Source organism: Manacus vitellinus, unplaced genomic scaffold, assembly GCF_001715985.3.
Source record: "Manacus vitellinus isolate BGI_N305 unplaced genomic scaffold, ASM171598v3 scaffold_5_pilon, whole genome shotgun sequence".
Classification (NCBI taxonomy): Eukaryota; Metazoa; Chordata; class Aves; order Passeriformes; family Pipridae; genus Manacus; species Manacus vitellinus.
The window spans coordinates 1,030,216-1,056,517 of NW_021940682.1; the positions used below are offsets into that span (position 1 = coordinate 1,030,216).

At 40.2% G+C, this 26,302-nt stretch overlaps 1 protein-coding gene across 2 annotated transcripts in view; it reads left to right on the forward strand.

Moving 5' to 3' along the window:
* DERA (deoxyribose-phosphate aldolase) overlaps nucleotides 1-25,751 on the forward strand; it is a 50,326-nt gene extending 24,575 nt beyond the window's left edge. For both annotated transcript variants that reach the window (XM_018080772.2, XM_018080773.2), the window contains exons 7-9: nucleotides 20,419-20,531; nucleotides 24,005-24,154; nucleotides 25,552-25,751. In XM_018080772.2, the coding sequence (XP_017936261.1) occupies nucleotides 20,419-20,531; nucleotides 24,005-24,154; nucleotides 25,552-25,608 (320 nt within the window). In that variant the 3' untranslated portion in view covers nucleotides 25,609-25,751. The remainder of the gene's footprint in view (nucleotides 1-20,418; nucleotides 20,532-24,004; nucleotides 24,155-25,551) is intronic.
* Nucleotides 25,752-26,302: the final 551 nt, after the last annotated feature.

Consider the following 26,302-nt stretch of genomic DNA (forward strand, 5'->3'; position numbering starts at 1 on the left):
ACACAGAGGATCAGTACTGTGCCACTAAATATTGCTTTTAATTAGAAGAGGTGTAAGAAATACACATTTCCTGTCATTTAAACTGATGTGCTAATCATTATGATCACTTTTCATAACATGGAGTAGTGAAAAATTCAGGTTATTTTACCATTTTCGGAATTTTTGCTGGTGTAGTTTTTTTGAAATACAGCAGATGGCTCTATTGTTAATGATTTTCCTTGCCTAGTTATTCATTTTACAACATACTTATCCATCTGAATATATGCAGTAATTTCCTTATTTCAGTCTCTTGCTTTTTCTTCGTGGGTAGGTGTAAAAATAAGAATTTATTGGTGCCCTGCACACATGAATTGAGGGCCAGATTTTCAGACTCCAACTTGTCAGAGCTGGTGAGAACCTCAAATTCCAGTTGAATTTTGTTTGATTTGTATACTTGTAGCATTTGGAGCAAGTGATTTGGCACAGTAGTTTTAAATCCTAGCTTTAGTATCCTTTTAGTATCCATGTTTTTTTCAACTGGTGACGTGATTTAAAAGAAAGAAAAAAAAGCAGATGATCTTGTCAGGCCCTGGCAGGTTTTAGCTAAGATCAAGCAGTAACAATGCTCATAAACTTGACCCTAGTACTTAGTTTTATATGAGGAAATTAGTTACACAGTATTGTGAATTCAACTCCCAAACTGGCTTTAGAAGTTTTTCCTGCTCCTGTCCTTTACAGCCAAATTTGCTGCTCCTTCAGCTGTGCTGTTGGAAGTGCTTTTCATGTTGTGTTGTAAGCTGAGTTTTCAAAGTAATGCAGTTGCAAATTACTCCAGAAAAGGGTGAACTAGTTTGCTGCGTGGCTTTGGTTATTTGGTTATTTGGCTTTTGCAATGTTGAGGGTTTTTTAAATGGTCACAGCCTCAGTAATCTGTTTTACAGCCTTGCCTTACATGCAGTTGTGTCAGTGCAGCTGAGGACGTGGTGTGCAGTCCTCACACTGTTTTCACTTCACTATACATGATGTCAACCTGTCATCTAGGGAGCACAGAATCCTAGGCTTACAGATGTTTATGTTGCCCTTGCCGAGCATGCACACGTTTCACCCAGATTCTGAAGCACAAAGCCACTAGACATGTGGCAAAAAGTATGTAAAATATATGTATTTCCTGTGTGTGTCATTTGTGAGGCTCGGAAGGCTGAGGGAGTAGCACAATACTGATTTATCAGTAGCTCTGTGGTTGAAAAGCTTGCCTGGGATAGGTGGGACTTGGTTTCTATGACAGAGGTTCTTCTGCGACACAGAGATCAGTTTTACAGTGTATTTGCTGTTAAGCATCTCAGTCCCTCCTAAGGTTGTTGTGCTTTGCACAAAGCAGTTAACTGAGCAGGGAGTACAACACAGATGTCTCCTTTCCCAGATAACTTTCCAAAATTTTTATATAGTCTCCCTTGTGCTGGGTGAGGAATTATTGGTATATGCTGGGCACCACAGCGTGTTGTGGTTGGTCTGATTCAGCTCTCAGGTGGGGGTTCAGTCACTGGACATGCAGCCAGGCTGCACAGGTCACTCACTTGGAAAGGGATGGTAAATGTTCAAAAAATGGGCACCTCCACATTGGTTGGGGTTTTAAAGGAACACTGAGGGCCGTGCTCGAACTGGGGAGATGTGCCCACGCACTTTGTGTTCAGAGGAGGTTGCACAGGGCACTTCCACAGGCAAACAGCTGCACTCTGCACCACAGCCCTGGCAGGACTTGTTGGAAGCCATCCCCTGCACACCAGGGAGTGAGACGTGCAGATCCCAGCGCTGCAGTGGAGGTGGAGGCCAGTTGTAGAAATGGTGCTTTGCACAACATGCCAGTGTATGGGATGTTAATCCTTGCACCTTCAGGAACTTGGGAAACAGTGTTGCTTCACACTGAGATACGAGACTAATTTGCCTCTGTTTGAACCAGTGACTCTTGGCTCCTGTTGTCTCTGGAATAATTCTCCACAGCTACTTTTTCTTCGTTTCTCGTGAGGAGAAAGACATCAGAACGGGAGCAGGCACACAGTTAACTTAAATTCCTTTAACCGTATGATTACAGACTTGACTGACATGCAATAAATTCTACTGGAATATTTAAGAACCTGTTTCTGAGTGAAAGAGGCTGACAACCCTCTAAGGACAGTGACTCACCTGGCAAGAATAATCCTTGCAGTGCTAAGGAGGACATGATGGCAGGTAGCATTGCACATGAGTGGTTCCAGTCACTGCCAGAGGAGCACATTGTTTTCAGAAAGCTGACCGAGACAAACTCTTGGTATTGATTCAGGGAATTTTTGGTCATTGATTTATAACATCCACTGCCATTTCTTGAGCTCCTTGAAGTCCTGATGGTGGTTTGAGTACATGACTTTCTCGAGAAAACTGACTGCATTTTTTACTCTGCTTTGGGACAATGAGTAAACCAATTAGTGGTTTTCGCTGCCTGGTATATACCTATGTGAGTCACGTCCATTTCTATGGGACACACTCACGTCTGTGTCTTTGTATTCTCTTGGAATAAACAGTCCTAAGGAACACAAATGGGAGTACCTAACTCCCCCATAATAGAGGTAACTATTCTCTCTCCATCGTGGTGTCTTTAAGCAGTTCTTGTGCACGCTATGAGAGGTAGGCCATTTTTTAACTTTTATTTTTTGACATAAAACATGAGAAACTGCCAAGAAAACCAGAGAAGGAAGGGAAAGATGAACTTGAAGTGGGAAAGGAACACTTCAGTAAAGTTGTTGATGACTTAATTGCATATTTCAGTCATATATTAGGTTTTTTATTCTGGAAACCCACATTTTAACCATGTTACCTAATTACAAAGTCTTTATTGTTCTGTATAACAATTCATATTCATTAAGGTGGAGGAAGTGATTAAGTACTTTAAAAGTGAAAACTTCATCTATGTCATTTTGACAACTGCTCTTGATAGAACAGCTCCTTTTGCATCACGCTTTGGGAAGCTGAGGGAGCACAGCAGTGACGTGGAAGATATTTGTTTTCATTCTATATATCCATATATCTAAATAAGTACCTGTGTAAAGATCAGAAAGGAGTGATGTATGTTCTTTTGCAGCTTTAGTAATGTGTGGGGTTTAAACAATTTTTTCATAGGCCATTAAGCAGTTTGTCAAATAAATTGTATGTTTAGATACTGTCTAATGTAAACATTGAATTTAGAAAGGGAAAGAATTAGTGCTAAAACAAGGTAACTTCTAAAGCCTCTAGCACAAAACCCCCTGTAAATAGTAGCAGAAGATGGCTGAGGCAATAAGATGATAGTCTAGAAGAGGAAAATTAAAACACATTGAATGTGTGAGCAGAAATTTTTTTAGATCCTTTGATGCTGTTTATTCCAAAGTGAACAGAAATACTATAGCCAAACAATGAAGAAAAGCTTTGTGTTGCAGTTCACAGATGAGCGGAGATGTTTTGGAACATCACCAAATAGTGCCTGGCTACACAAAGCTTTTACCTCATCTCTGTATAAGGTTTTTATACTCTGAATAACATTAGGGAAGACAAATTCTAAGTTACCAATAGCTGTTCTTGTTCTGAGCACTGCCTTGCAAAGATTTTTTTTGAGCAGGGCTCTGTGGTGTGGCTGTAAACACGCTAGCACTCATCCAAGTGCAAGGGATGACCTTCCTACTGCTGGATGTGGACCACCACGATCCAAAACTTCTGCCAAGCAAGTGTTTCAGGAAAAATGAAAGAGGCAAAGGAAACCAAACTAGTAAAATAGACTGAAAAGCTAGGGGTGCTTTCCACAAATGCAGCTAATGTAGGAAACAAGACTACTGAATAAGTAATAATACTTGGCACTTAGATAGCACTTTATGTCTTCAAAGCACACACCGACATTAACAGAATAGATCTTACAATTGCCTTGTGAAGTACAAGACAAAGACAATAACAGACAAGTCAGAAGTCAAACTGAGATCAGTTGTGAGTTCCTGGCTTTAAATCTTGTGCTCAACCCAAAAGTCCAGGGTCCCCTCAGTAGCATGTGGGTTGTATTATATATTGATTTAATTATGTGTCTACAATTTCAGGTGTAATCTGATACCAAGTCAGACAGCTATTAGAGCCCAGAGCGTTTCCAAAGGAAAGGCAAGCCAAGGGAGGAGGCTTGGTAACACATATAAAACAAGATTTCAATTTGCGTCTTGTTTTATGTGTCTGAAATACAAACAAGTGTACTGAGTTTACAGTGTACACTTTACACTGTAAAAAGGTCCATCAGAAATCAGGGGCAATATGTGTCTGTCATCTAAAAGCAGCTCCTTTGTACAGAGGTGAACTGCCTCTGAATGCTTTTGAGCGTGACAGATGATGTTAAGCTCTGGTCTGCAAGTCCAGTATAAGGCTGGGAACAAATCTGTGAGTCTTTCTGAAAGTGTGGGAAGAGAATTTACCACTGACTAGTGACTCAGGCTTTCTCAGTCATGGTCTGGTGGCCATTTCCTCTCTCCCTCCAACCAAGCAGGAGTCAGAGTGAATTGTGAGGGGTTTGCTGGCTGTTCCATCTTGGCTGTGCTCACTGGCTGGGGAAGACAGGTGCTGAAATGCAGCATATTCTTGCATCTCACTGCTTGTCTTCAGAGAACAAAGCACAGTGTAGAGAGAGTTCTCCCTCCTGCATCATCAAATAGTGGCAAATAGTCCCAATTTTCTTTGGCTGTGATCTTATGGCAGTACAGATTAGATCTAGTGTGGACATGAGCACATTTCAGAATTTCTATCAGTTCACTGAGGCTGCATAAAATGATGTTTATGTCAGTTCTCTTCTGTTTGCGTGTGTGCAGACAGTACCTCATTTGTCCAAAGATCTGCCCATTCCTTAAGAATTTTTAGACAAATTTGACCTTGCAGATAAATTCAGCATTTTGCACCACGCAGATGGAGCATTGTATATCTTGAATATGCAGAAGTGGTGGCAGTTGGCTGCTTTAAGAGGCTTATCAGCACAGTAATTAATGCTATGGAATTATATTGGAAGTTGGTCACTTTCCTGCTACAGCAGATGTCCTTCATTCTGCATAGTCTGTGGTTGTTCTGCATGTTCAAAACTCTGGTTAACACCACTGAAAGTTTAGTGCAAGGATTGAGCACAAACCCCCCTGTGCAAAACCAAGATGCACAGCAAGTTAGAGTGACAAGTCTGTCTCAGAGTTCTGAATGATATTATGCACTACCAAAGTTTTTTAATTAGGAGTTAGATCAATAGATGGATGGTCTTTTAAAATATATTCAACTTATAAGAGGTCGGCACAGGAACGAGTGACTTCATTTGTTCTGGTACAGAGTGGGGAGAAATAAAAAAGCCAGTAATATAATAATGCAGATAACTGCATGTTCAGTAAGGCACTACAAGGATGCTCCCTTAAATGAGATAATTGCCTACAAGCTTGACAGTGATACTGCAGCTAATCACTAGAAATAATGTGGGAGTGATAGATAATCTCAGAGTCGAAAAGTTCTAACAAAGCAATCACAATATCCTCATGTTTGAATTACTGGTGAGAGTCCATACAAAGACTGGTAACACAAAAAAAAATGTGGGTCTGGAATAAAGCAGACCTAAAATTCTGACTGGCACTCAGTCATATATGTGTAGGGAATCAGAAGTGAAGGAATGGAAAGTGGCTGAGAAACGCTAGGGCAGGCTCTAATAAAAAGTCTTTCCAGTAGAGTCAACAGAACCCTGCATGGGTAGGTGGAGACAGAAGTAATACATAAGAGAAACAGAGATGTTGGGGGAAAAATAAAGTTACAGACATCTGTGAAGGGAGAACAGAGTTAGAGTGTATACAGTAAAACCTCATTTACTGGCAGTTTGTTAAGCTGGAAATCCAGACGTACATGCAGTGCCATGTTTTGTTACATGTTTATTTATGTGCTTTCTGGACTGTGTGGCTGCCTATACAGCCATATCTGGGGGGAGACTTATCTGGGGACATTCATATTTGTCATAACAGGATGCCTGGCAACTCAGTTTGCTAATTTTGTGAAAGGTCTGTTCTATTGATGGGATTCTACTGTAATCAGAAAATAGGAATAGACACCCTCGAATGAAGTCAAAGAGGAAATACCAGAGTAAAACAGATGACTTGTCAGCTTTGTGCCTGTTTGCTTGATTTTGTGTTACCCACAACACCACTTGACTTTCTCCCTCCACCATCCCCACTTTTGAAAGAAGTGCTATTTCCAAACACTTCCCACTGGAAGAATACCAAGTCAGGAAGCCACCAAGAAGAGAGGTTTGTAGTAGCAGAATGACTTCTAATAAACATATCATCACTTCTGACAACTAATCTTGCCTCTCTGGTTTTCTGTGTGTAAAGTTAACATTGCACATTTTATAGGACTTCTGTGAGGTTTAGTAAATTAAGATATAAACAGAAATATGTTCTTCTCATTAGAAGGTAGAAATTTCCCGTGCCTGTGCATGAAGATGGAATACTCTAGGTCACAACTGAAATTGAGAAAAAGATCAAGAAAAAGCCTGGAAATTTTCTGGTGGGAGCAGCTGACCCTGATTTACTAGTACAGCCATCCCTGGGAGCGGCAGGGAGGTGGGAGCTGGCTCAGCTTGCTGTGGTACTCCAGGCTGATGGTATTGTGTGTGCACTGCAGGAGACAGCAGCAGCAGAGGTCACCTCCCTTCAGCTGTTTTCATAGCACTCCACCCAAAATGTTCTTTTTTAATGAAGGAGTTTTGCTGTGATTCCCCTGTGCCTGTTCTGTTGTGCTTTGGTGTTCTCCGGGCACTGAGCGAAATGTAGAGGGGCAGAAGTGTGGGAACTCCTCAGAAATCCCAGGCTTGTCCTTCTCTCTGAGGAGGAAGGTTTGATCTGCAGATTTCTGCTTTTTGACCTTTAAGAAATTGGCTATTTTTCATGCTTCAGCCTTTGGAAATCAGCTGTGAAATAGTAGGTTACAGTGAGTAGGCGAGTACTGACAGTGAAAGTTGAGAGGGGTCAACCTTGTGTTAGCAAACTATCCCCAGTGCCTGAATAGCACTCCACTTTTGCTGATATACAAGATCTTTCCAAAGCATGTTAATTAAGGAATATCTAAATGGTATGCTTTCAATTTATAACAACTGATGCAGAGAGGTGAGAAAGCACCCCTGTTGCGGTAATTTTCTCCATGAATGAAACCTTGTTTCTATGTTAAATAATTTGTTAGAATTTGAGTTAAAACTTGTGAAGTTTCATATCACCTCAGACTCAGAAATTGTTGCACAGTGAATAGTTCTAGTCAAACATGCCATCAAAATAACACGGCTTCCTAGGAAAAAACTTTGCATCTGTGAAGCTCCAGTATTGAAGGTAATGGTTTGAGAGAATGCAATTTTAAAACATGGAAATATTATGTAAAATCAATAGATGTACAGGGTATTATTTATTTCTCTGATATTGCAGGTTGATTTTTTTATGCTGTCAGCAGCAGGTGTTAAATTCTACTAAACCAGTGAAAAATAGAAATAAATATTTAATTTACTGTATCTATCAATTATATAAAATTGGCTTATGAAATATTAAAGTATCTTTTAAGAGATTGCGAGTAGGAAAACTACTTAGAAAATCCAGTCCCTTATCAGAAACTTAATATAGATGTGGAAGTAAACTAAGCATGATTTTAGGGTTGTAGATCTGGGAATTTTTTTGTTGGTTTTTGGGGTATCAAGGCCCAGTGATTGTGCCTGCCTAATTTGAAGGTATGTGCTCATAGCAGCAGCACAGCAGCAATGTGGATTTAGACTTCTAAAGAGAAAGAAGTTGAATGGAAAAATACACTAGGAATATGAGATCTTTGAACAGAGGTTATTTTAAAAAACTAAGGGCACACATTTCAGTTTAATCCTAAGGAACAGGAATACAGTGGAAAATAAAGAAGAATAACAAGAGATGAGCACAAACATAAGTCAAACACATAAAAGTTGGACAAAAATATAAAACAGGATGTTTTCCATAAGGAGGGTATGGATTGTTTCATTACCTGGAATGTTAAAGCTGTATGTTAAAACACATTGAGATCAATATAAAGACATCCACTAACTTTTAACAAATCATGTCCTAGTGGTGCTGACACTGTATTTCAAAGTGTGGTGATCTCTTCTCCCAGACAACTATCAGCAAGACAAGAGGGCCTGGTTTTAAACTCTGCCAGGGGAGGTTTAGGTTAGATATTAGGAAGAAATTCTTTACAGAGAGGGTAATCAGGCATTGGAATGGGCTGCCCAGGAAAGAGGTGGATTCTCCATCCCTGGAGGTTTTTAAGATGAGACTGGATGTGGCATCAGTGCCATGGGCTGGTAACCACGGTGGTGTTGGATCAAGGGTTGGACTTGATGATCTGTGAGGTCCTTTCCAACCCAGCTGATTCTATGATTCTATGATTCTGTGAAGTGCAGAGAAACAGGCTGAATACCCAGGCTGACTGCTGGCTGCATGATGCTACAGACACATTCTTCACTGAGCTGAACAGGACTGTTCAAATGCAAATGCATTTATGCTCGTGTTTGACATTGTTCCTTCCTGAGTGTTTAACCAGAATTCAAAAGGTCTTCTTAATAGACTGTCAGCCTATTTAAGTCATTTTCTCAAAGGAAAAGGTTTCTGTCAGAATATGACCATAGGATATAGCAATATTCTTCAGGAATGTGCTCACTTCAGTGACTTTTCCAGGTTACCTCTGTGGTTGCTTGCAGTATTTTTGGTGAGTTGCACAAGGGTCTTGAACTTCCTTGGTAGGTACCTGGGTTACTTGGAGCTTGTCTCACAGCCATTCTGTGTTCCTCTGATTTGTGTTGCCAAAGCTCAAATTGTGTTGGGAAGATGTTGAAAGGAATGGAGGATAAACCCTTCTTTGATACTATATTTTGGAATTTCATCCCCTGGGAAATCTTCCTAATGCATTTGGTTTGGGGGGTGTTGTGTTAATTCCTTTTCTGAAATTGTAATTTTTAAATTCAGCATCTCTCAGATAAGACAAATTCTGGTTTCTGACTATGCTTACTTGATAGTTACTGGAGACAGTGGCTTTCCCAGAGCTCTCTGTAGTAGTCCTGCTTTTGAGAGATTTTTTTCAAAGTTGACAGCAACTTCATGGCCTTCATGTCATGTTAACGGGGATTTGATGTCCGTTTGTCGTTTGATGCTTCTTCCCCACTAGCATTTGGGCTATAAAGTGATTTCCCTGCAGTGTGCAACTGTAGCTGATTTCTCAAGTTTAGTTCTCCCTAAATCGAAGATGTAGAAAAGATTCCTCCTTTGTGATGCCAGGACCTCTTAAGCAAAACATCCTCTGTCCATCACCTCTGCAGTTATGTTGCAAATCCAGTGCCCAATTTACCAGCCTATCCCAAACATCACAAGGGGCAAGTGTTGTAGTTTATCAAGAAGATCTGTTAATTCATCTCAAATGGACCAAAAAGGAAACAGGTGGTGATGTTCCATATTGCATGCATCAAATTAAACTTCAGTTATGGAATACAAAATCGTGAATAATGTATCTTCAAAGCCCTCCATCCTGCTGGTCCAGGCTAGTGAAAAAAAAATAATATTAGTGAGGGATGGAAAGAAGCTTTTAGGTTTGAAGTGTTCCTGTGCCTTTTTTACTGTCTTAAGAATGCAGTTTTGGAGTGAAACTCAGGGACATGCAGAGCACTTTGTCATCTATGTATGAGAGTGCTGCAGATGAGAACAAATAATTAGTAATTAGTAACACTGCTGCATTTTGTTACTCCTTCCTGTCTAATGTCTTGTTCGTAAAAGACAGAAACAGGAGAGGTCTGAGGTTATTTGAGGGGAATTTTTAAATGGTAGAAGGCGAAGGGAAGGTAAGAAAAGAATCTGTTCAAGTCAGAAGAAGGCAACTAATTTGGCATTTGAGGTATAAGTGATGCATTCTGTATTATTCATGGCTGAGACACTGGTATGGCTTGTAGGTTTTCTAAGTTTTTGTTTGCTAAATTAGGTGGGACATCACATAAAGAATAAAGTAGTGAAACATAGAAAGATTTAGATCATCATGATCATACAAAGCTTGCAGACTCCTTTCCACAAAATGTGGATAGCTACAGCACTGATTTTTATGTTAATTTACTAGTGAATAATTTAAAAAGACCTGTTTATTTTTTAATAAAAAGGAAAGATATAAATTGGCCGAGTGTTCCTAATGTTACTTACAGCTGCCATTGAGCAGATGTTAGGGATTCTTAGTGGTATACTAGACCAAAATAAGTTTTATGAATAAACAAACAATTTCTTTTTCTACCGCCTCTTTCAGGCTGATTCTCTCCCAAATTCACAATAAATGGTTTTTTAAAGTATTCTCATAAATAATTACCTTTCTTGTGGCACTTTTTTTCTAGGGACTTGGATTTTAATTACAATGATGAACTGTTTTAATAAGTTGTTAAATAATTTTATCATTTTAGGGCTTGAATCCATTTTCCATTTCTCTTTGACTTCGTTGGTTCCTGGGATTTTAATCCTTTTAATTCCTGCTACTTCACTTGATATTGCACTTTCACTCCCCTTTATAAATTCACATTGGAAAAGTAAACAGCATTCCAGCAACATCTTTTTCTTTTGAACTCTACACACGTACACCTACCTTAGCTTGCTGGTTATCAATGGTCTCCTGTTACTAGCAACCATTTTGTTTAACTCAGTCATTTTGATCACAGTAAGGATGAAATGATAGGTAATTAAATGGAGACAATGTGGTTTTGCTTTGGGCTAATGTCTGGGGGCCTCAAAGCACTCTATGGAAGATGTGTAGCAAAGCAAATTCAGTGCTTAGTTGATAGATAAGGAATATGCAACACTGCTATACTCCACTTCAGAACACTGTTTTCCAGTGTAAATACTCATTAGATACCTTTCTGTGTGATTTGATGTAGAGAAATGCTGAATGCATAATTCCTAATAACTTCTTGCCCTTCGTGTCAGAAGCTCAGGATTAGGAAAGGAAAGGTGTAGACAGGGTGGTCGCGCTTCCTGGCGTGGTGGTGGCACTGTCACTGCCACTGCAGTTTGGCGAGTGACAACTCAGTAACACACAGGTAATGTTTTGCTTAACCACCTCTATTTCTGGCCATATATAAGTGTGGATGAAAAAGTCATCGATGCCAGAGTGAGGCTCTGAAATATCGCTACAAATTTTACATAGATGATTTTTTTTTCTGTAAGAAAGACATAAAATGTACTGTCTCAATGAATAGTGACATTCAATAACTTGCCACTAAATACCTATGAGGATATATGTACATCTAACACAAAGAGAGTTTGATATTCAATTTCTTTCATTCTTGGTATTTCAGTAAAAAATGTGGAATGTCAAAGTTCAAAATGATAATATATGTCTAGTGTACATTTTCAAAAATATAAACCCTGTATATAAAGTGTAGATTTGAAGATTGAAATATCATCTTCATTTTGCCAGCAGACTAACAGAATGAACTTTTCTCTATCAGTCTCAATTATTTTTTAACCAAAACCCACAGTTGTTTAATTAGATTGTTGGTACTTCTGGTTTGAGATGCTCACCATGATTGCAGTCTGTGATAAGATCAGCACACAGGCTGTTGACAAATGGAGGTGGAGAACAATGCCCCAGCATATTAAATACCTTTTTAAGAGTTGCTGCCTATTTCTGATGGTGCTTAAGGGTCTTTTTGATTTCCTTCGTTTTTTAAAGTAGTGCTCAGTAGATTCTTATGCCAGAAAAGTCTAACTGAATTTATCAGCAACACACCTTCATAAGTCATCCCTTTGAAATAAAATTGTTAGTTTTGCTATGTAAGCATTGTTAATAATGCAGTGGGAGGGGAAAAAAAAAGATTTCTTAAAAAAACCCCAGAAGTGTGACTTTTCCTGACCCCCAGCAGAGAGGTGCCTTCTGCTTGGAGTGTGGCTGCACAGTCAGGGGGTTTGGTTGTTTTTTTGTTGAAGGGAACTGGCAAGCTTTTCGGTATTCAGGCTACCCAAAGCATTTGCTAGAAGCGTTATAAAACAGCCCTACTGACAGTGGTGAGAACACCTGTCTGTACCTGGAAGTTCTGGCCCACGTTGCAGCCTAAGCACGTGGGCTTTTGCCAGGTGTCAAATTAGCAAGGTGGAGAAAGAAGAAGGAGAAACTCTGAGGGGCAAAAACTGGGAAGCAGGAACAGTGAGTAAGACTAGTGCTTTTTAAAAACAACCATAGCTTGCCATTGTCCTTATGCTGTTGGTGTGTAGGTGAGGCCTTCCAAGGTCTTATCCCTTATCTTATCCCTTTAGATATTTGTTGCATCAGGAGTACACCTGCACCCAGGAAGTCCGTGGTGGACTCTATGTGTTTGCAGCTTGATTATATTCGGGACTTCGGAGTATCATAAAAAATGAGCTAAAAATGCCCAACATTTTCCATGATTACTGGAAGTGGAATAGTCATCCCTCTATGCAAGCCCTCAAGTAGTCTGTTCTGCCTGATTTGTAAAAGCCAGGTGGACACAAACACAGCACAGATGAGTCTGGTGAGATCTGGTGTCTTATATTTTTTGGTTTTCGGGCAAAGCCAAAAGTCAAAACATTGACAGTTCCAAGTGCTCAAGGAAATGCCTTTGATACTGGAAATCCCCCTAGTGCTAAAGCCTCCACCTGTGCCAGCTACCTTTTATTGTAGGGAACAGTGTGGAAGAGAGGCTGATGCTGGCTATTTGTCCTCTGCATTACAAAGAGGCTGGATGCTGGACAGATTCTGACTGTGGCATTAAAACATGACTTTTAAATTTTAAAAATCAATCCTGCCTTTCTCTGTGTTAGAGTAAGAACAGAATCTTAAACTGCTTTTAACATGAGGTGTTGAAAAACACTCAAAATGACATTGAAGTGTCATGATTTTGGCTGTATTATGTATGGTGGGGTTTTTTTAAATCTTTAAAATTCATAGCACCTTCTTGATAAAGTAGACTGATTTTCTACTTGCTTTATTCAGTGTGGAATATTTCCAAATTGATTTTAAACAGCTATTTTTTCAATTTGAGTAATTTTGTTGCAAGCTAATAGACAATGCGTAAGCATACCAGAATTTTAATGTTAACATATTTGTTTCAAAGCTGTTATCAACGTTAAAAAGCACAAAGCTAAATGTGGTTGCTAAAACATGGGATGCAATATGCCATGTAGTGCTGTGATTCTAAGCCTTCATGCATATTTATTATTTTCTTCCAAATTGCAATGCTATTACTGGTAGATATATCAGCGTTTTAGACTCAGTCTGTAATATGTCATGTAGTGGACAACATTTTGAGAGGCTGAGATGTATTGATCCACAGCTGAGAATGCCAAGAGGGAAAAAGCCTGACCTAGACCAGTGCTGTTTTAATTATATCGCGGTTTGAGATAGTTTATCATTGTTTAGATTAGTTTAAGTGTAACAAGTAAGTGATGCAATGCATTTCAGTGTCTGTAAAGGAAACTTAAAGGGTGAGATTTTAAAATCAAGTCCAGTTTCTGCCACAGCATTTTGCTTTTTCACCCAGCCCAGCAGGCAGACGTGGCCCAGTGCTGAGAACCCGAGTGCCTGCATCTAGTCTGAGAGGCCAACCCTTATGTTGCTTCATAAAGCAACAACCTCCTTTTGCAGCAACCTGGTAAAACCACGAGAATGAATGTCATGGTTCCTTCTCAAACACCCAGCATGCCTTTAGCTGCTGTGTGTGGGACACTGACACTCTGCCAAAGCATGGAAAGTCACCTTCCCCCCTCTTAGCCCCTGACCATATCCATATCCTTGCACAGAGACAATGTGTTATTTTATAACCTGTAGCTTTTTTTAATGTAAATGATGACTTCTGGATGTGAGGACAGTCTGCAGAATTCAGCCATCACTATCTTTGCAGCAGAATGAGAACAAGGTTTGGAAAGATGCCTTTTTTAAAGGTAGTTGCTGTGTAATTGTGGGGATGATGGTGATGGTGATGGCAATGAGAGGAAGCAGATCTGCTGCTCTGTGCCTCCATACACGCTGCAGAGCACTTCCACTAGTGTTTAGGCAGGTGCTGCAGCTACTCAGTAGCACACTCTCCATGCTTTTTTCCACTTTTTTGTGGTTTTTCTGCTCCCCCCCCTTACGCTTCAGGTATTTTGGTGGTTGGTGGAACAGCCACATCTTAAAGCTCATGGCAACCAATAGGCTTCTATCTCCATGTACCACTTCTGCTACTCCCTTCACCCTGTTCACTCCTCTCTCCACTGGATAAAATATCCATGGCTGCCTGCTTGTTTTGTCATCACTGTGTGCTGGAGGAGGTCATGGGTTTGGGAATCTGGGGCCAGAGCTGTGCCACCAGCAGTACCTTCTGCCCTGGGTGCTCTGTGCTGTGCTCTCAAGCTGAACCTGTCTTAGAGATGAGATTTGTACTGATGCCTCTTGTCTTTCATGTCTTGCTCAAAATCAGGAGGAGCAAAAAGTAGCCCACAGCATAGTCTATAAAGGAAAAGAGCATTTCGAGGGGATAAGCTGAGAGAACGGTGTGTTTTTTCTCAGTGATGGTAGTAAGGTTTGGATTAGGTGTTGGGAGGCATTGGTTTGGTTCTTCTTTCTGCCTTTGGCTCGTCATGTGTCATTAGGCAAACTGCTTAACCAGCTCCAGTAATGCCACCTGCAAGAAGAAGAGAGGTTAATATAGGTCATACACTGTAAAGTTCTTGAGCATGGTAACATGGTGCATCATTTTAAAGAAGAAAAATGAGATTGTGGTAAAGAAACATGAAACTTAGCAAGCAGATAACAATACAGGAATTCCTTAAACTTCCTTGTTGTCCCACTAGTCACTCTTGGGCAGATATACTGCTGCTTTCTCTTTGGAGAGGAAGAGGAATGGCTGTTCCAGCAGCCTGAACTGTTCCTGCACCCTGACATTCCCCAGCACTGCTTCTGCATGGCAATATGGGAAGGTGATTTGGGAGCATGTTTCCTTCTGTGCTTTAGTGTGGCCCAAAGCCAAGTGCCACCATTGACAGGAATTCCAGCTGTGGTTCTTTGGACCTGGAGCACATGTCAATTATTTCTCTTCTCTTTCTCCATACCACATAGGGATTGGATTGGAAGGAATGCTCTAAAAATAGCAAGTGCCTAAGCTGTGTAGCTGAGCAACAGAAGGTGGTATGGCTCTTCCTGTTGAACCATCTAAAGAAACACATTTTAAATGAACACACAAGAAACTAATACTAATTAAGTAATAGTATTCTGTGGAGACCTGTGGTAGACACTATAAGAGTGCATTAGCAAGCTATGCATAATTCAGCAATGCTGAATTCTTTCAGACATCATCTACAGGGAATTTTGCATAAGTATGGACTTAATAATTTGTCCCTTTGTGTGCATGAATAAGTGTTCCCAAGGGCATCATTTGGCCTGCAGAACCCCTCTCACCAGAGGTGGTGTAGAAGAAAGGAAGCATCCCTGCTGAGTCTTGAAAACCAAGCTGAGATGATGCGATGGGTCTAAAGGTTGTCTTATTTGTAAACAGACGTTAAATGTGGAGCCTTATGATGGGATTATTATTTTTTTTCCCCTCGGGCACTTTTTTGAAAAGAATTGCAAAAAATGGGCAGTTCACAACAGACCAAGTTATAAACTAGCATTTTTCAAAATGGTAGCTGAGATACAGGCGTGTGAAAACATGCACAGGCACCTAACTAAGTGGTCTGGCACCATAGTCTCATGTGATGGAGCTAAAGCTGCTTGGTGAGCTGCTTCTAAAGTGAGTTGTAACAGCTTTGTATTCTCTTCTCCTCAATGGCAAAGTTAAGCAAGCAGGGAATGTATTTTATCTTGCCACTGGAGTAGGATAAGGACATGTTAGGTGGACAATTATGATGACTCAATTGACAGAAATTAGCTACTACATTAGCCTTTTATATCTTGCCCTGCCTCTTATTTTCAGAGGGTTGATAACCTAGTCGCCCCTAACCAGGCTAATTGTGTATGAATCTGAAGACCCTTAGTTTAGGTACTCATAAAATAGAAATGATACTTGCTAATGGGACTTTATGCACATTTGATACTGTGCTATTTTATCATTGCTACCTTGTCAGCAGAAACAGCAGGTGATTTTTCAGGTCCTCTCAGCAATGTGGCTCTTTTTGCCATCAGTCCTAGGAACCTTGGAAGGGTGTGTGTTCACCCTGTGTCGCTGTATATTGCTATATCTGAGTTGCAGCAACCGAGATACATTTGTGCTCATTGCAAATACTTACAAAGTAGCATGGCATAATTGTCCCTCTGCAAGCATCTCTGTCTAAACTATTGTTTAAAACTGCCAAACACATCTTTGTTCTTTATTAAGACTAAGGCAACAACAAAAATTCTGTAGTTATCGGGAGATAATCATTCCCCAAGGGCATTTGGAACACTTCACAACCACAAGGTTGTGATTACTCCACGATTGCTATACTGCTTATTATTCCTTATTGCTTAATTATGGAATCAGAGTGTGTTTCCTGGATGCCATCTAAATAAGATTCTCCACTTCTCGTGCTCTGCTTCAGTGTTCTGTGGACTGGAAAGCTTTGTAGTGTTTTGAGATGATGTAGAGGAGAGCAATAGGGCAGGCCAGTTAGGGAAGCTCTTCTGACCTTTGGGAGACCAGGGCATTCAATTTGTACCCTGTCAAATGCTTGCTGAGAGACCTCAGGCAAGTCACTCAGCTTCTGTATGCCTCAGCTCTACACCTTTGTTCAGGTGCTACCATAAATAAGGCTGTGTATCTAGAGTAGAAATGATATAATGGACTTCATCCTGATCTCTCAATATGGATTCAGGCAGTGTGGTGTGAAGACCTTGACTTTCTTTTTGGTGTCTGCACATTCAACCTGATTATTTTGAGTGGTCTTTGGTGGAGTGCAGTGGCTGGGGGTCACTCTATGGGGGGTGAGAGTGCAAGGGAAGAGGAGATTTAATGTCTTAAACCAACCAGGTTGACAACAGGGTTAAGACTGGTTGGCAGCCAAAAGGGTTGTCCAGCACTGGAACAGGCTGCCCAGGGAAATGGTTGAGTCACCATCCCCAGAGCTATTTAAAAGAGGTGTGGATATGGCACTTAGGAACATGGTTTATTGATGGACTTGGCAGTGTTAACAGTTAGACTGGATGAACTTTGAGGTTTTTTCCAACCTAAATGTTTCTGTGGGTCAATGACAGCACTCCACCTGATTACACAAGACCCGTGACTGGAGCACAAGTGGTCTGGCTCCCAGCAGTGCTGAGAGCTCAGTTGCTCTTGACCAGAGTGAGTCTCTCAGACAGAGACCACAGCACTGTTCCCATTTCTGGGGTTCCTTCAGATTTACATCTGGTGAAGGCAAGCTGCTGCAGTTGGTGCTTGCCAGGCTGTGGTGCTTGTGGGTCACTGGGTGGGCAGCAAGCCCACCTGAAACAGGCCTGTGATGTTCCTGTGTTTCAAAAAGGCTTCGATGTCACCACTCTTTGCTGACTCAATGGGTCTTACATGACTCGCTGCTTTGAAAGGCAATGTACTGTTGTGGTTACACATTGACAAAGAGTAGAAAGTGTGTTTTTTTCCCAGGCTCACTGGGCCTAGAAATGTCCTCCAAATAACTAATTTTGTAAAATCTTTGATTTAATGCTTCGTTGAATCATGTAACCTTACTCTAAGGAAGGGGAAAGCATCCAGCATGTATTTTAGCCTTAGCCCTCGATTTTTTGAGTGTATACATTCAGAGGAAGATGAGAAGTTGAGTGATAAAACTCAGGTTTCTAAATCATCACCTAAATTTCCAGATGAAACTCCCGCTGAACTTCATTCCTTGGACTTGTTTTTGAAAACTTGAATAAGAAAGAGACTTAGTGAAACTCCCTTATTATTACAAGGTTGGCATAAAGTGTGCTTAATGAGATGCTTTTTTTGGTAGCACTTGATTTTTAAATCCCCCTTTTCATTCCTGAAATCCAAACGTTAATAACACCTTTCATTGTGGCTCTCTCTGCTAGTGTGCATCTTCTGTCTTCTGCAAGAGGCTGCATGCAGTCCTGCTAGCAAGCTCTTGTGTCATAAAAAGAATTTGTTCAGGAAATAAAAATGTATTGTTTTCATTGTTCGAGGATGCTACCAAATTGGCTGTATGTTTGTCTAATAATCACATCTAGAACTGATTATTCTGGTAATAGCCTTAAGATATTATTTAAAAATAAATATATAAATGCACTACTTTTGTACTAATACTAGTTTTTAATCTCTTCTTGTTTCTATGAAGTCTGAATGAGATTTTCAAAATTGAATAATAATTTGATCCGTTAATCTTTTGAAGCTAGTAATTTTATTTTCCCCTCTTTGCAGTCTCTGAGGCTCGCAAATGAATAGAGCTTCATTACTGGAGTCTGCATTTAATAACCATTATCCATTATCTTGTAATTAAGACTCCCTGTAACGAATCATGAGGACAATGCAAAAATACATAGTACATTTCTTTAATGAACTGGAAAATGTTCATCTTGTTCTATTTAGTAATGAGTTGCTGAATAGTCGTTAAATCCACTGGAGAATAGAGCTAGATGGATTTTGAAGACTATCTTGAGTTTGTGGTTAATCTATTAGAATTAAAATTTCATCTTCTATTTTTATCAACAGCTGATTAGAAGTCATTCTGTTTGACCAAATTGATTAGAAGACCATATACAAGGGCAGCTGTTGTTTAATGAAAGTTTTTAATGAAACTGTACCATAGAGACTTGTAATTATAAGACTTATAAAAGCTTTGACTTACCTTATAGCAGAAAAAAAAGAAAAGTACTGCACTGAAGGACTTTAAGTGCTACATTTCAAAAGGGAAATTAAAAATATAATTTGGCAATGTTGAAGTTTCACTTCCACTGTTCCTTGTTTTAATGTGACTATCAGATGTCCGTAGTGTCTCTCTGGAAGGGAGTAGCTCTGAAATGTGTAACTCAATTGTCTCTCCTGTGTGCTTCGTTCTTTGCAAAGCTCAATCATCTAGTAATTGCCTCTTTTGCACATTGCACGTTCTGTGAAGTTAGAATGTTTTTCACAAATAACTGTTTTTCCTTAGAATGGAAATTGTCACAGGAGGGTGCGACTTAATCACCAGTGGGGCCGAGTTGGTGCCTTGTCAGGAAGCCCATAGAGAAAACCATGGTCTAACAAAACCCAAAGTTGGTGATGCCATTCTATTATGCTTAAATCACAGGACACAGAAACATGCCTGGCTTTGTCTTAACTTCCCATCGGGCTGGGACCCAGCTGTGTGCCAGTCAGCTGTGTCCTCGGGAAGAAGGCTCTCCGGAGTGTGCTGCAGCACACCATCAGGATGTAGCCTAGGCAACTCTTCAGTTTGAGCCAGGAGTGAAACTTCCCTTCCTTACTCTAGGGGATGTTGTAGAGGCATCATCACTCACATAAGAGACAAAATGGACCCTAAGCCAAATTTGAAGTGGAAGCAGATGCAGTTCCAATTGACTTAAGTGGATGATGCACTACACGGTGTTTGAATTATCCCTCTTCTTCTCCCAATTACTTTTGATAATTAATGATCCCACAGTACACCTTTTCTAAGAAGTAGGTTCCTAGGGATGAAGTGTGTCCTAATGAAACGAAAGAAGTTTTATCACTGTATTGTGTCAATGCACAATCATACACTGCAAAGCACGGTTTTTTTGGTAGTTTTTTAGCTTTTTGTTTTACTGTGCTGCAGGATTCATTTTAAGCCAAAGCAGAGCAGCAAGAATACACAAGAATGTTACTCAAGTATTAAGACAGGCAGTGGAGAATATTGTTCACAAGTGAGAAACCAGAAAAAAGTAAGCTAAGGCTAACTTTTGTTCTTCGAATAATGCACACTTTGACCTTGTTGCTGCATTGTGTCAGGCCATGGCTAAGTAGATGCAATGTAATTTAAAAAACTGCTGAAAATAATTTCTGTTCGGAAAGATCCTTGTGGAAATACTAAAAGGTTGATTTATATGAAAAATTTTTTCTGAGGAAATAATTTCCCTTGTCGTGATTAGTCAGACACATTCCTATTAATGTATAGGTACACATATACTGAGTGTCTGTACAGGAACATGTATTATGTTGGACTGTCCTGAAGAGATTGTTGGTTTGATAACTCGAGCAAATAATTAGGAGCTGGGATGTTCATTTAGCCTCTGGGATGTCTGACTTACTCTGAAACCATGTGGGTGCAATCCTCCTCCTCTGCCTCGACCAGAGCAAGGTTAGCACCCACACCACGGGGATGTACATGTAAAGGGATGCTTCATAATGGCTGTGGAGCAGGACAACATCTTTGGAAACTGTGAGCTCTCTGTGTGCAGGGTGACTCTTGATCTGAAGCTGCTCTAAAGCTTTTTACTTCCTTTCAGGTTCTGATTTTATAAAGACGTCTACAGGAAAGGAGGTGGAAAACGCAACCCTTCCAGTTGGAGTAGTCATGATGAGAGCCATTAAAGAATACTACTGGCAAACTGGCCACAAGGTAATTCTCACAATCTTTATAAAAATTAGCCAAACAGGCTCACTAAGGAGGAAGTAATAACGTAATAGGATTTATTTGCTAATATTTGTATACTTTTTTTTTAATTGTACTTTTGGATTTTCTCCCTCGAGTAACTGTTACTTCGTTCCCTAAAGGATCGTGCAATCTTTATGTGTCACCTGCTGCATTTGAATTTGGTTTCACCATTTAAAGTATTTAAATGGTCATCTCCATTAATAACAGGGCAAATCTCAAGCTAGTAGTGAATGTCCAACTCCCATAAACCTCAGCAGAGCTATACAAATTTAGAGCCACTGAGAGTCTGTCCGGTGTGCACAACTGTATTTTCTGACTTTGTTCTGGCGACTCAAGGGATAAATTTTGCTCTTTCCTCCCTTGCCAGAGAGGCTTTCCAAGGGAGATCCAGTTGTATCCTGTTGCCTGGGATGGAGGGAAGGAAGGAGGGACAGGGACTGGAAGAACATTAAGTCCTGGTACAGAAGGTTTATCTGTTGAGTGCTGTCACTAGAGAGAAGAAGCAGTGAGGAGCATATGGCAAAGATAGTGATGAACTGTTGAAGCACCGAGAAAGGAGGAGGTTAACAGGAGAGCTTAAGCCACCTCTCATCTCTCTTATCCACAGACAAGTGGGGGCTGCCAGTTAGGTCTGGTGCTGGAGTTCAGCAGTGGGCTTTGTGTGCACCTTCGGATTCAGGGAAGGGAACCATGTCTCTAGCTGAGAGCCTCTCCCTGTTCCTGGGCCACCCTTCCTTCCTCTCCAGTTTATCCTTCTGTCCCTTCTGCAGGTGGCCTTTCAAGGTACAATGTCAGGACACGGGGTGAGCAGTGGGATTAGGGTCTGAGATGTCTTCAGGGCCTGTTGGAGCTTGAGGAGCGCGTGACAGCAGGTTAGATGTGTGTCCTGCTCTCTGTAGTCATCTAGGTGAGGCCAGCATGGATCCCTGGGCTGTCCTCACTCCTCTCTTCCCCAGCCTGCATCTCTCTCTGCCACACAACAACTTGAGCAGCTCTGACAGTCTTGTTTTTGTGGGAGCATTGTCACTGCACCAACCTGAGGCAGATCCCTGGGGCCGGGTGACTCACCTCGGTGCCAGTGCTGCTTGCACGAGCTGTGTGCCAGAAGTTGGGCTCTGCTGCATTAGCACAGCTTTGTACCTATAATTGGATATAAATGTTGAATTCACCTTTTGCTTTTAAAGGATGCATTCATGGCATAAAATGTGTTATTAAGAATAAGTACTTATGTCTGTGTGCATGTGTGTGTGTCAGTGAATTAGATGTAAACTGACTTTGTGTACTTTTATTAACTGAAGACAATATTATCAGTGACAAGAGATTTCTAAATGGTTTCTTTAACAAACTAATTTTGCTGCTGTAGGGATGCTTTCTAGCAAGGCGTTGCCTGGGAAAAACAGGTTAATACAGAAATTAAACTTCTTCAAGGAAAGGAGCAAGTTGCAGAGTAACATTTATTGACTGATAAGCTGTGGTGGTGATATGAAAAGTGTGCAATATAATGGGAAATAATCTTTTCCTGTCATTATTGAAGGACATACATAAATTGGTTTTTCTGTTGGGAAAACTCCCAATCCAGAAAAACTTATTACTTTTAATAATGTAAGGTGAAGAGAAAATTCTTGAGGAGATGAACTTATTAAGCAAAATAATGAAATGCTGTGAAACAGCAGGAAAGTGGTAGCTGGACTTTGTACTGCTCTTGAATTAAATTCCAAGCCCCCTTCCTTTTTGCGTTTTTATGGTAGTCAGATGTTCTGTCTGGAAAGCTGGTAAATGGAGGAGAGGACAGGCTTGTCTTTGTCAGCTTTTTTTTTGGCAGAGAAAAGAGCTTTTAGACTTTGCTAAAAGGGGAAGGAATTCTGAATGATGTTTTTAATTCTCAACTTAATTTTACTTGGTTTTTGCCACGGATTACCTCAAAGAACTGTAACATTTCTAGGAAAAAATCTAAAATTTGAATTTCATTAGAATTTCTCTTTCTGAGGGAAACCAAATTCCAACTATTTTAATTTATTATCTAGAAGATGCTTTTCCAGTTGCTGTGGTTTAAATTCCTTTTGGAAATCTAATGTTAAGAGATGGATGCATACACTCACATCTCTTTGTCCATCCACAAGACCACAGTCTTTGTGGTTTGGATTTATCAAGCTTTTCCTGCTGTTGTTCTTTTAATCTTATTCGAAATATGCCATTATCACAATGCTCTGGGGTGAGAGAGAAGGATTTATTCTGTGTTTGTTGGTCCTGAAATCACTGTATAAAGATTACCAAACACATTTAAAAACAGATACTTTTGGATTCTGCTATTTTATCCATAAGGTACAAAGAAATCCTCAATGCAGTGAGGTTTCAGAAGCTTATATGTAAAAAGCAAACCAACAATTCTTGCAGAAGGCAGAGGTTTATGGCAGAGGGAAACATAGGGAGAATTGCTGTGTTCCTCATATTGTCCTGATTTACTTTTTTTTTTTTAATGCAGAAACATTTTTTCCTAATTCTCCTTGTTTTCCAAGAGTTTAGTTAGCTGCTAAAGGCCAACATTTTAACTAATGCAGGTGTCAAAATTTTTGATAGCTGCGTATCACAAGCTGTGTCTCGGAATGAGGTGTGTTTAAATGGCACATGAAAGACTGGCATTAGGGGTATGTGCCAAGTCACCTCAGTGCTGGCTCTGCACAGCAGGTCCACCATGGGATTCAAGATGTGCTTTACCCCAAAGATAGGCTTTACTTGGCGTGTGTGCCTCTAGTACATGGCAGTTCACCTGACCAAATATGACAGATTTCTCACATCAAGTGACTGAAAGCGTATCCAGCGTGGGAGGGAAGTTCTGCAGTTCCTGTGATTTTTGATAAGGACAAACCTAATTTAATTCCCATTTGGAAAATTTTAGTGAAAATTAAACCTCTGATGGGTTTGAATGTACAGCCAAATTACATGTTACTCTGGTGCACAGGGTTTTTGTGAAGTACAGCCATCTCTCACTGCTGTCCACGAGTCAGCTGCCTCACATGCTTTAATTCAGCATCTTTAGTGTTATTGCACATGTATTTGTTGTTATATATTTGGAATTAGACTGTGACATGGGCAGTAGGTGATTGTGCAGATGTCCCAGGTCTGGGCTAAATCCCTTGGCCTGATATGTGCAGTAGGCAAAGTAGTCCCATTAGACCTCAAGCCCAGCTCCTGAGAAAGTGCACAGGGTTCAGTAGTATTACTCCCTCAAAATGAAAATGTTATCTTTCACAATGATGGCTGAGGCTTGATAGCTCTCAGTGCTAGAGCTTATCCTCTTTGCAGTCAGGTCCTTACTGGGTAGACACTGTGAGACTGCAGGTGTACAAACACTGATTGCTCTTCCTGGTGTTGCTGATGAATGAAAATGAAAATGTGTATTGAACTTCTTTTTTTATTTTTTTTTTTCCTGTATGAAGGTTGGATTTAAACCTGCCGGGGGCATTAGGACAGCAAAAGAAGCCATCACTTGGCTTATGCTGGTGAAGGAGGAGCTGGGAGTGGAATGGCTGACACCAGAGCTCTTTCGCCTGGGTGCCAGTAGTTTGCTGGGAGACATTGAGCAACAGGTTAGTTGTTGACAGCTTTCAACTTCTGGAGATAAAGTCAATCTTTCTAGATATGCTGGCTTGCTGATTTTGCAGAAGTAGAACGTACATCTGATTCATTATTAGTGACATGTACTTCCAGCCCAGTATTTCTTTAAATATGGCCTGTCGTCACAGACACCTGGGACTCTGATATTCCAGCAGCTGACCACTGTCTGTTTGCAATGCAGTGAGCAAAGACTTTCTGTTTGTACATGTATGCAGTCTTTTGCACTCCCAGCTGTTGCCAGTTCAGCTGACCCTCAAAATACCTCTCAGACCTTTTATGTCACTGTACCACAGCTGTTCACCATATATTTCCATGCTGTGGAGAAAGTTGAATCTCATCTAAATGCTGCTGATAGAGAAGCTTTTACATGTTGATTATTTCCTGAGAAAGAAGTTGCCAATGGGAAGAGGAGTTCTGACCTATCTACCCTTGACCTACATCACTAGCACAGGGTATCAACCCCGAAGGATGCAGCATAGTTGGGAACAGGGTAGTGTTGGAGGAACTACCAAAACATTAAGGCTTCTGAACTTCACTCCTGTGTTCACTGAACCCAGGAGATAAGGTGATACCAGCTTTAACCAAGTAAAAGTTTGAGAGTCCTTGTGCTGTTGATGCCGGGAAGACATGAGTTTTGAGGGAGGAGAAAAGCACCAGTCTGTTCCCTTTCCCCACCTTTCTAACAACTGAAATACTGACATGTCTTTAGAAATATAGAACATCTGAGAGATGTCAGTTATATTCATGACTGTTGAAAACTCACTCCTGCAGTGAGGATAATATTGACTTGCTTCATTGCCAGACTTCCTCTGCCTCACTCTTGACCTAAAATTATGTTCCTGGTTATGACAAAGCAGCATGAGCTTTCTTGTTGCCCCTACCATTGCTGCTGAGTCTTAGGGCACAGCCAGTGATTGTGTCACACGATTTCTTCTGATTCCTTAAGGGTTGTATCCTTTTATATGCCAGGGATTGCATGAATGCCCCAGTTGTGACCAAAGCTCTGCTATACTATGCCATCTAAAAACATGGAAGATAAAACGTCCCAGTCATTATATTCAATAAAACAAACACTGAAATCATCAAAATCAGGTGGCAGGTAAAAGCATTGGGTTCTACCTGGTTCTTTTTAAAAAGCAGTAAGAGTCTTTCCTTTTTACCTTTTTTTTCCAAATACAGCAGCAAGAGCTGCTATAGTTCATATTCTACAAACAAATATATAAAGGTATATTACATCATATTTTATGCACATACACAAACAAATATCTATCATCTTCATCTGGCATGCCTTTAATTTGTTACTTCCTTGACACTTTCAGTTTTATAGTCATATATAATTCCATCATAAATTTTCCTTTTTTTCTTGCAGATTTTCTATCATGTGACTGGCTCTTATCCACTTCAGCATGAACTGGCAATGGCTTAGGCACAAAATCAGCTCAGGATTACTTTTACAAAAGAGGTCTTTAAGCAAACAGCATTCAGAAGTCTTCTGACAACCAAGTGCATATGATGGAATGAAAGGCCTAATTCTCCCTTCTTCATATTTTATAGTATTTAAAAATATGCTCAAGTCTGCTGGTTGTACTTGATCCAAAAGCAGAAAAAAAATGGTATTTCTGAAATAGTTAAATAGTTAATACTTACAGATTTGCAAAGTTAATCTTCCAAAGTTCCTCAGACCAGGCTGAAAAGCTTATTAATGGCAACACTGAAATACTATGAAAGAGATTTAGGTGGCCTGGTAACACTTTGCAGTCACAGAATATGAAGTATCCATGGAATGTTTCAGATTGCTAATTAAGAGCTACTGATCTTGAAATAGATTTTCATTCACCTCAGACAAAATCTTCTGGCACAAATGTGTTGCACTGTTAATTGTTATGTTGATTCGGTTTCAAACATTATAACTGGAAAGAAGAATGAAACTTGGCTAATACTGTCTTTTATAAAATGTCTTCTGTATCAAAAAAAACCACCTCTTTTTTATTTTTTGTATTTTTCCCCTCAAACTTGGGCACAGGCATCCATATTTAGACCCTTGAATAAAAGTGGCTTGATTTCTAGAGCAGCTGAGTATCCACAGTTGCTCCTGAAGTTAATGGGAGCTCTGGGTGATC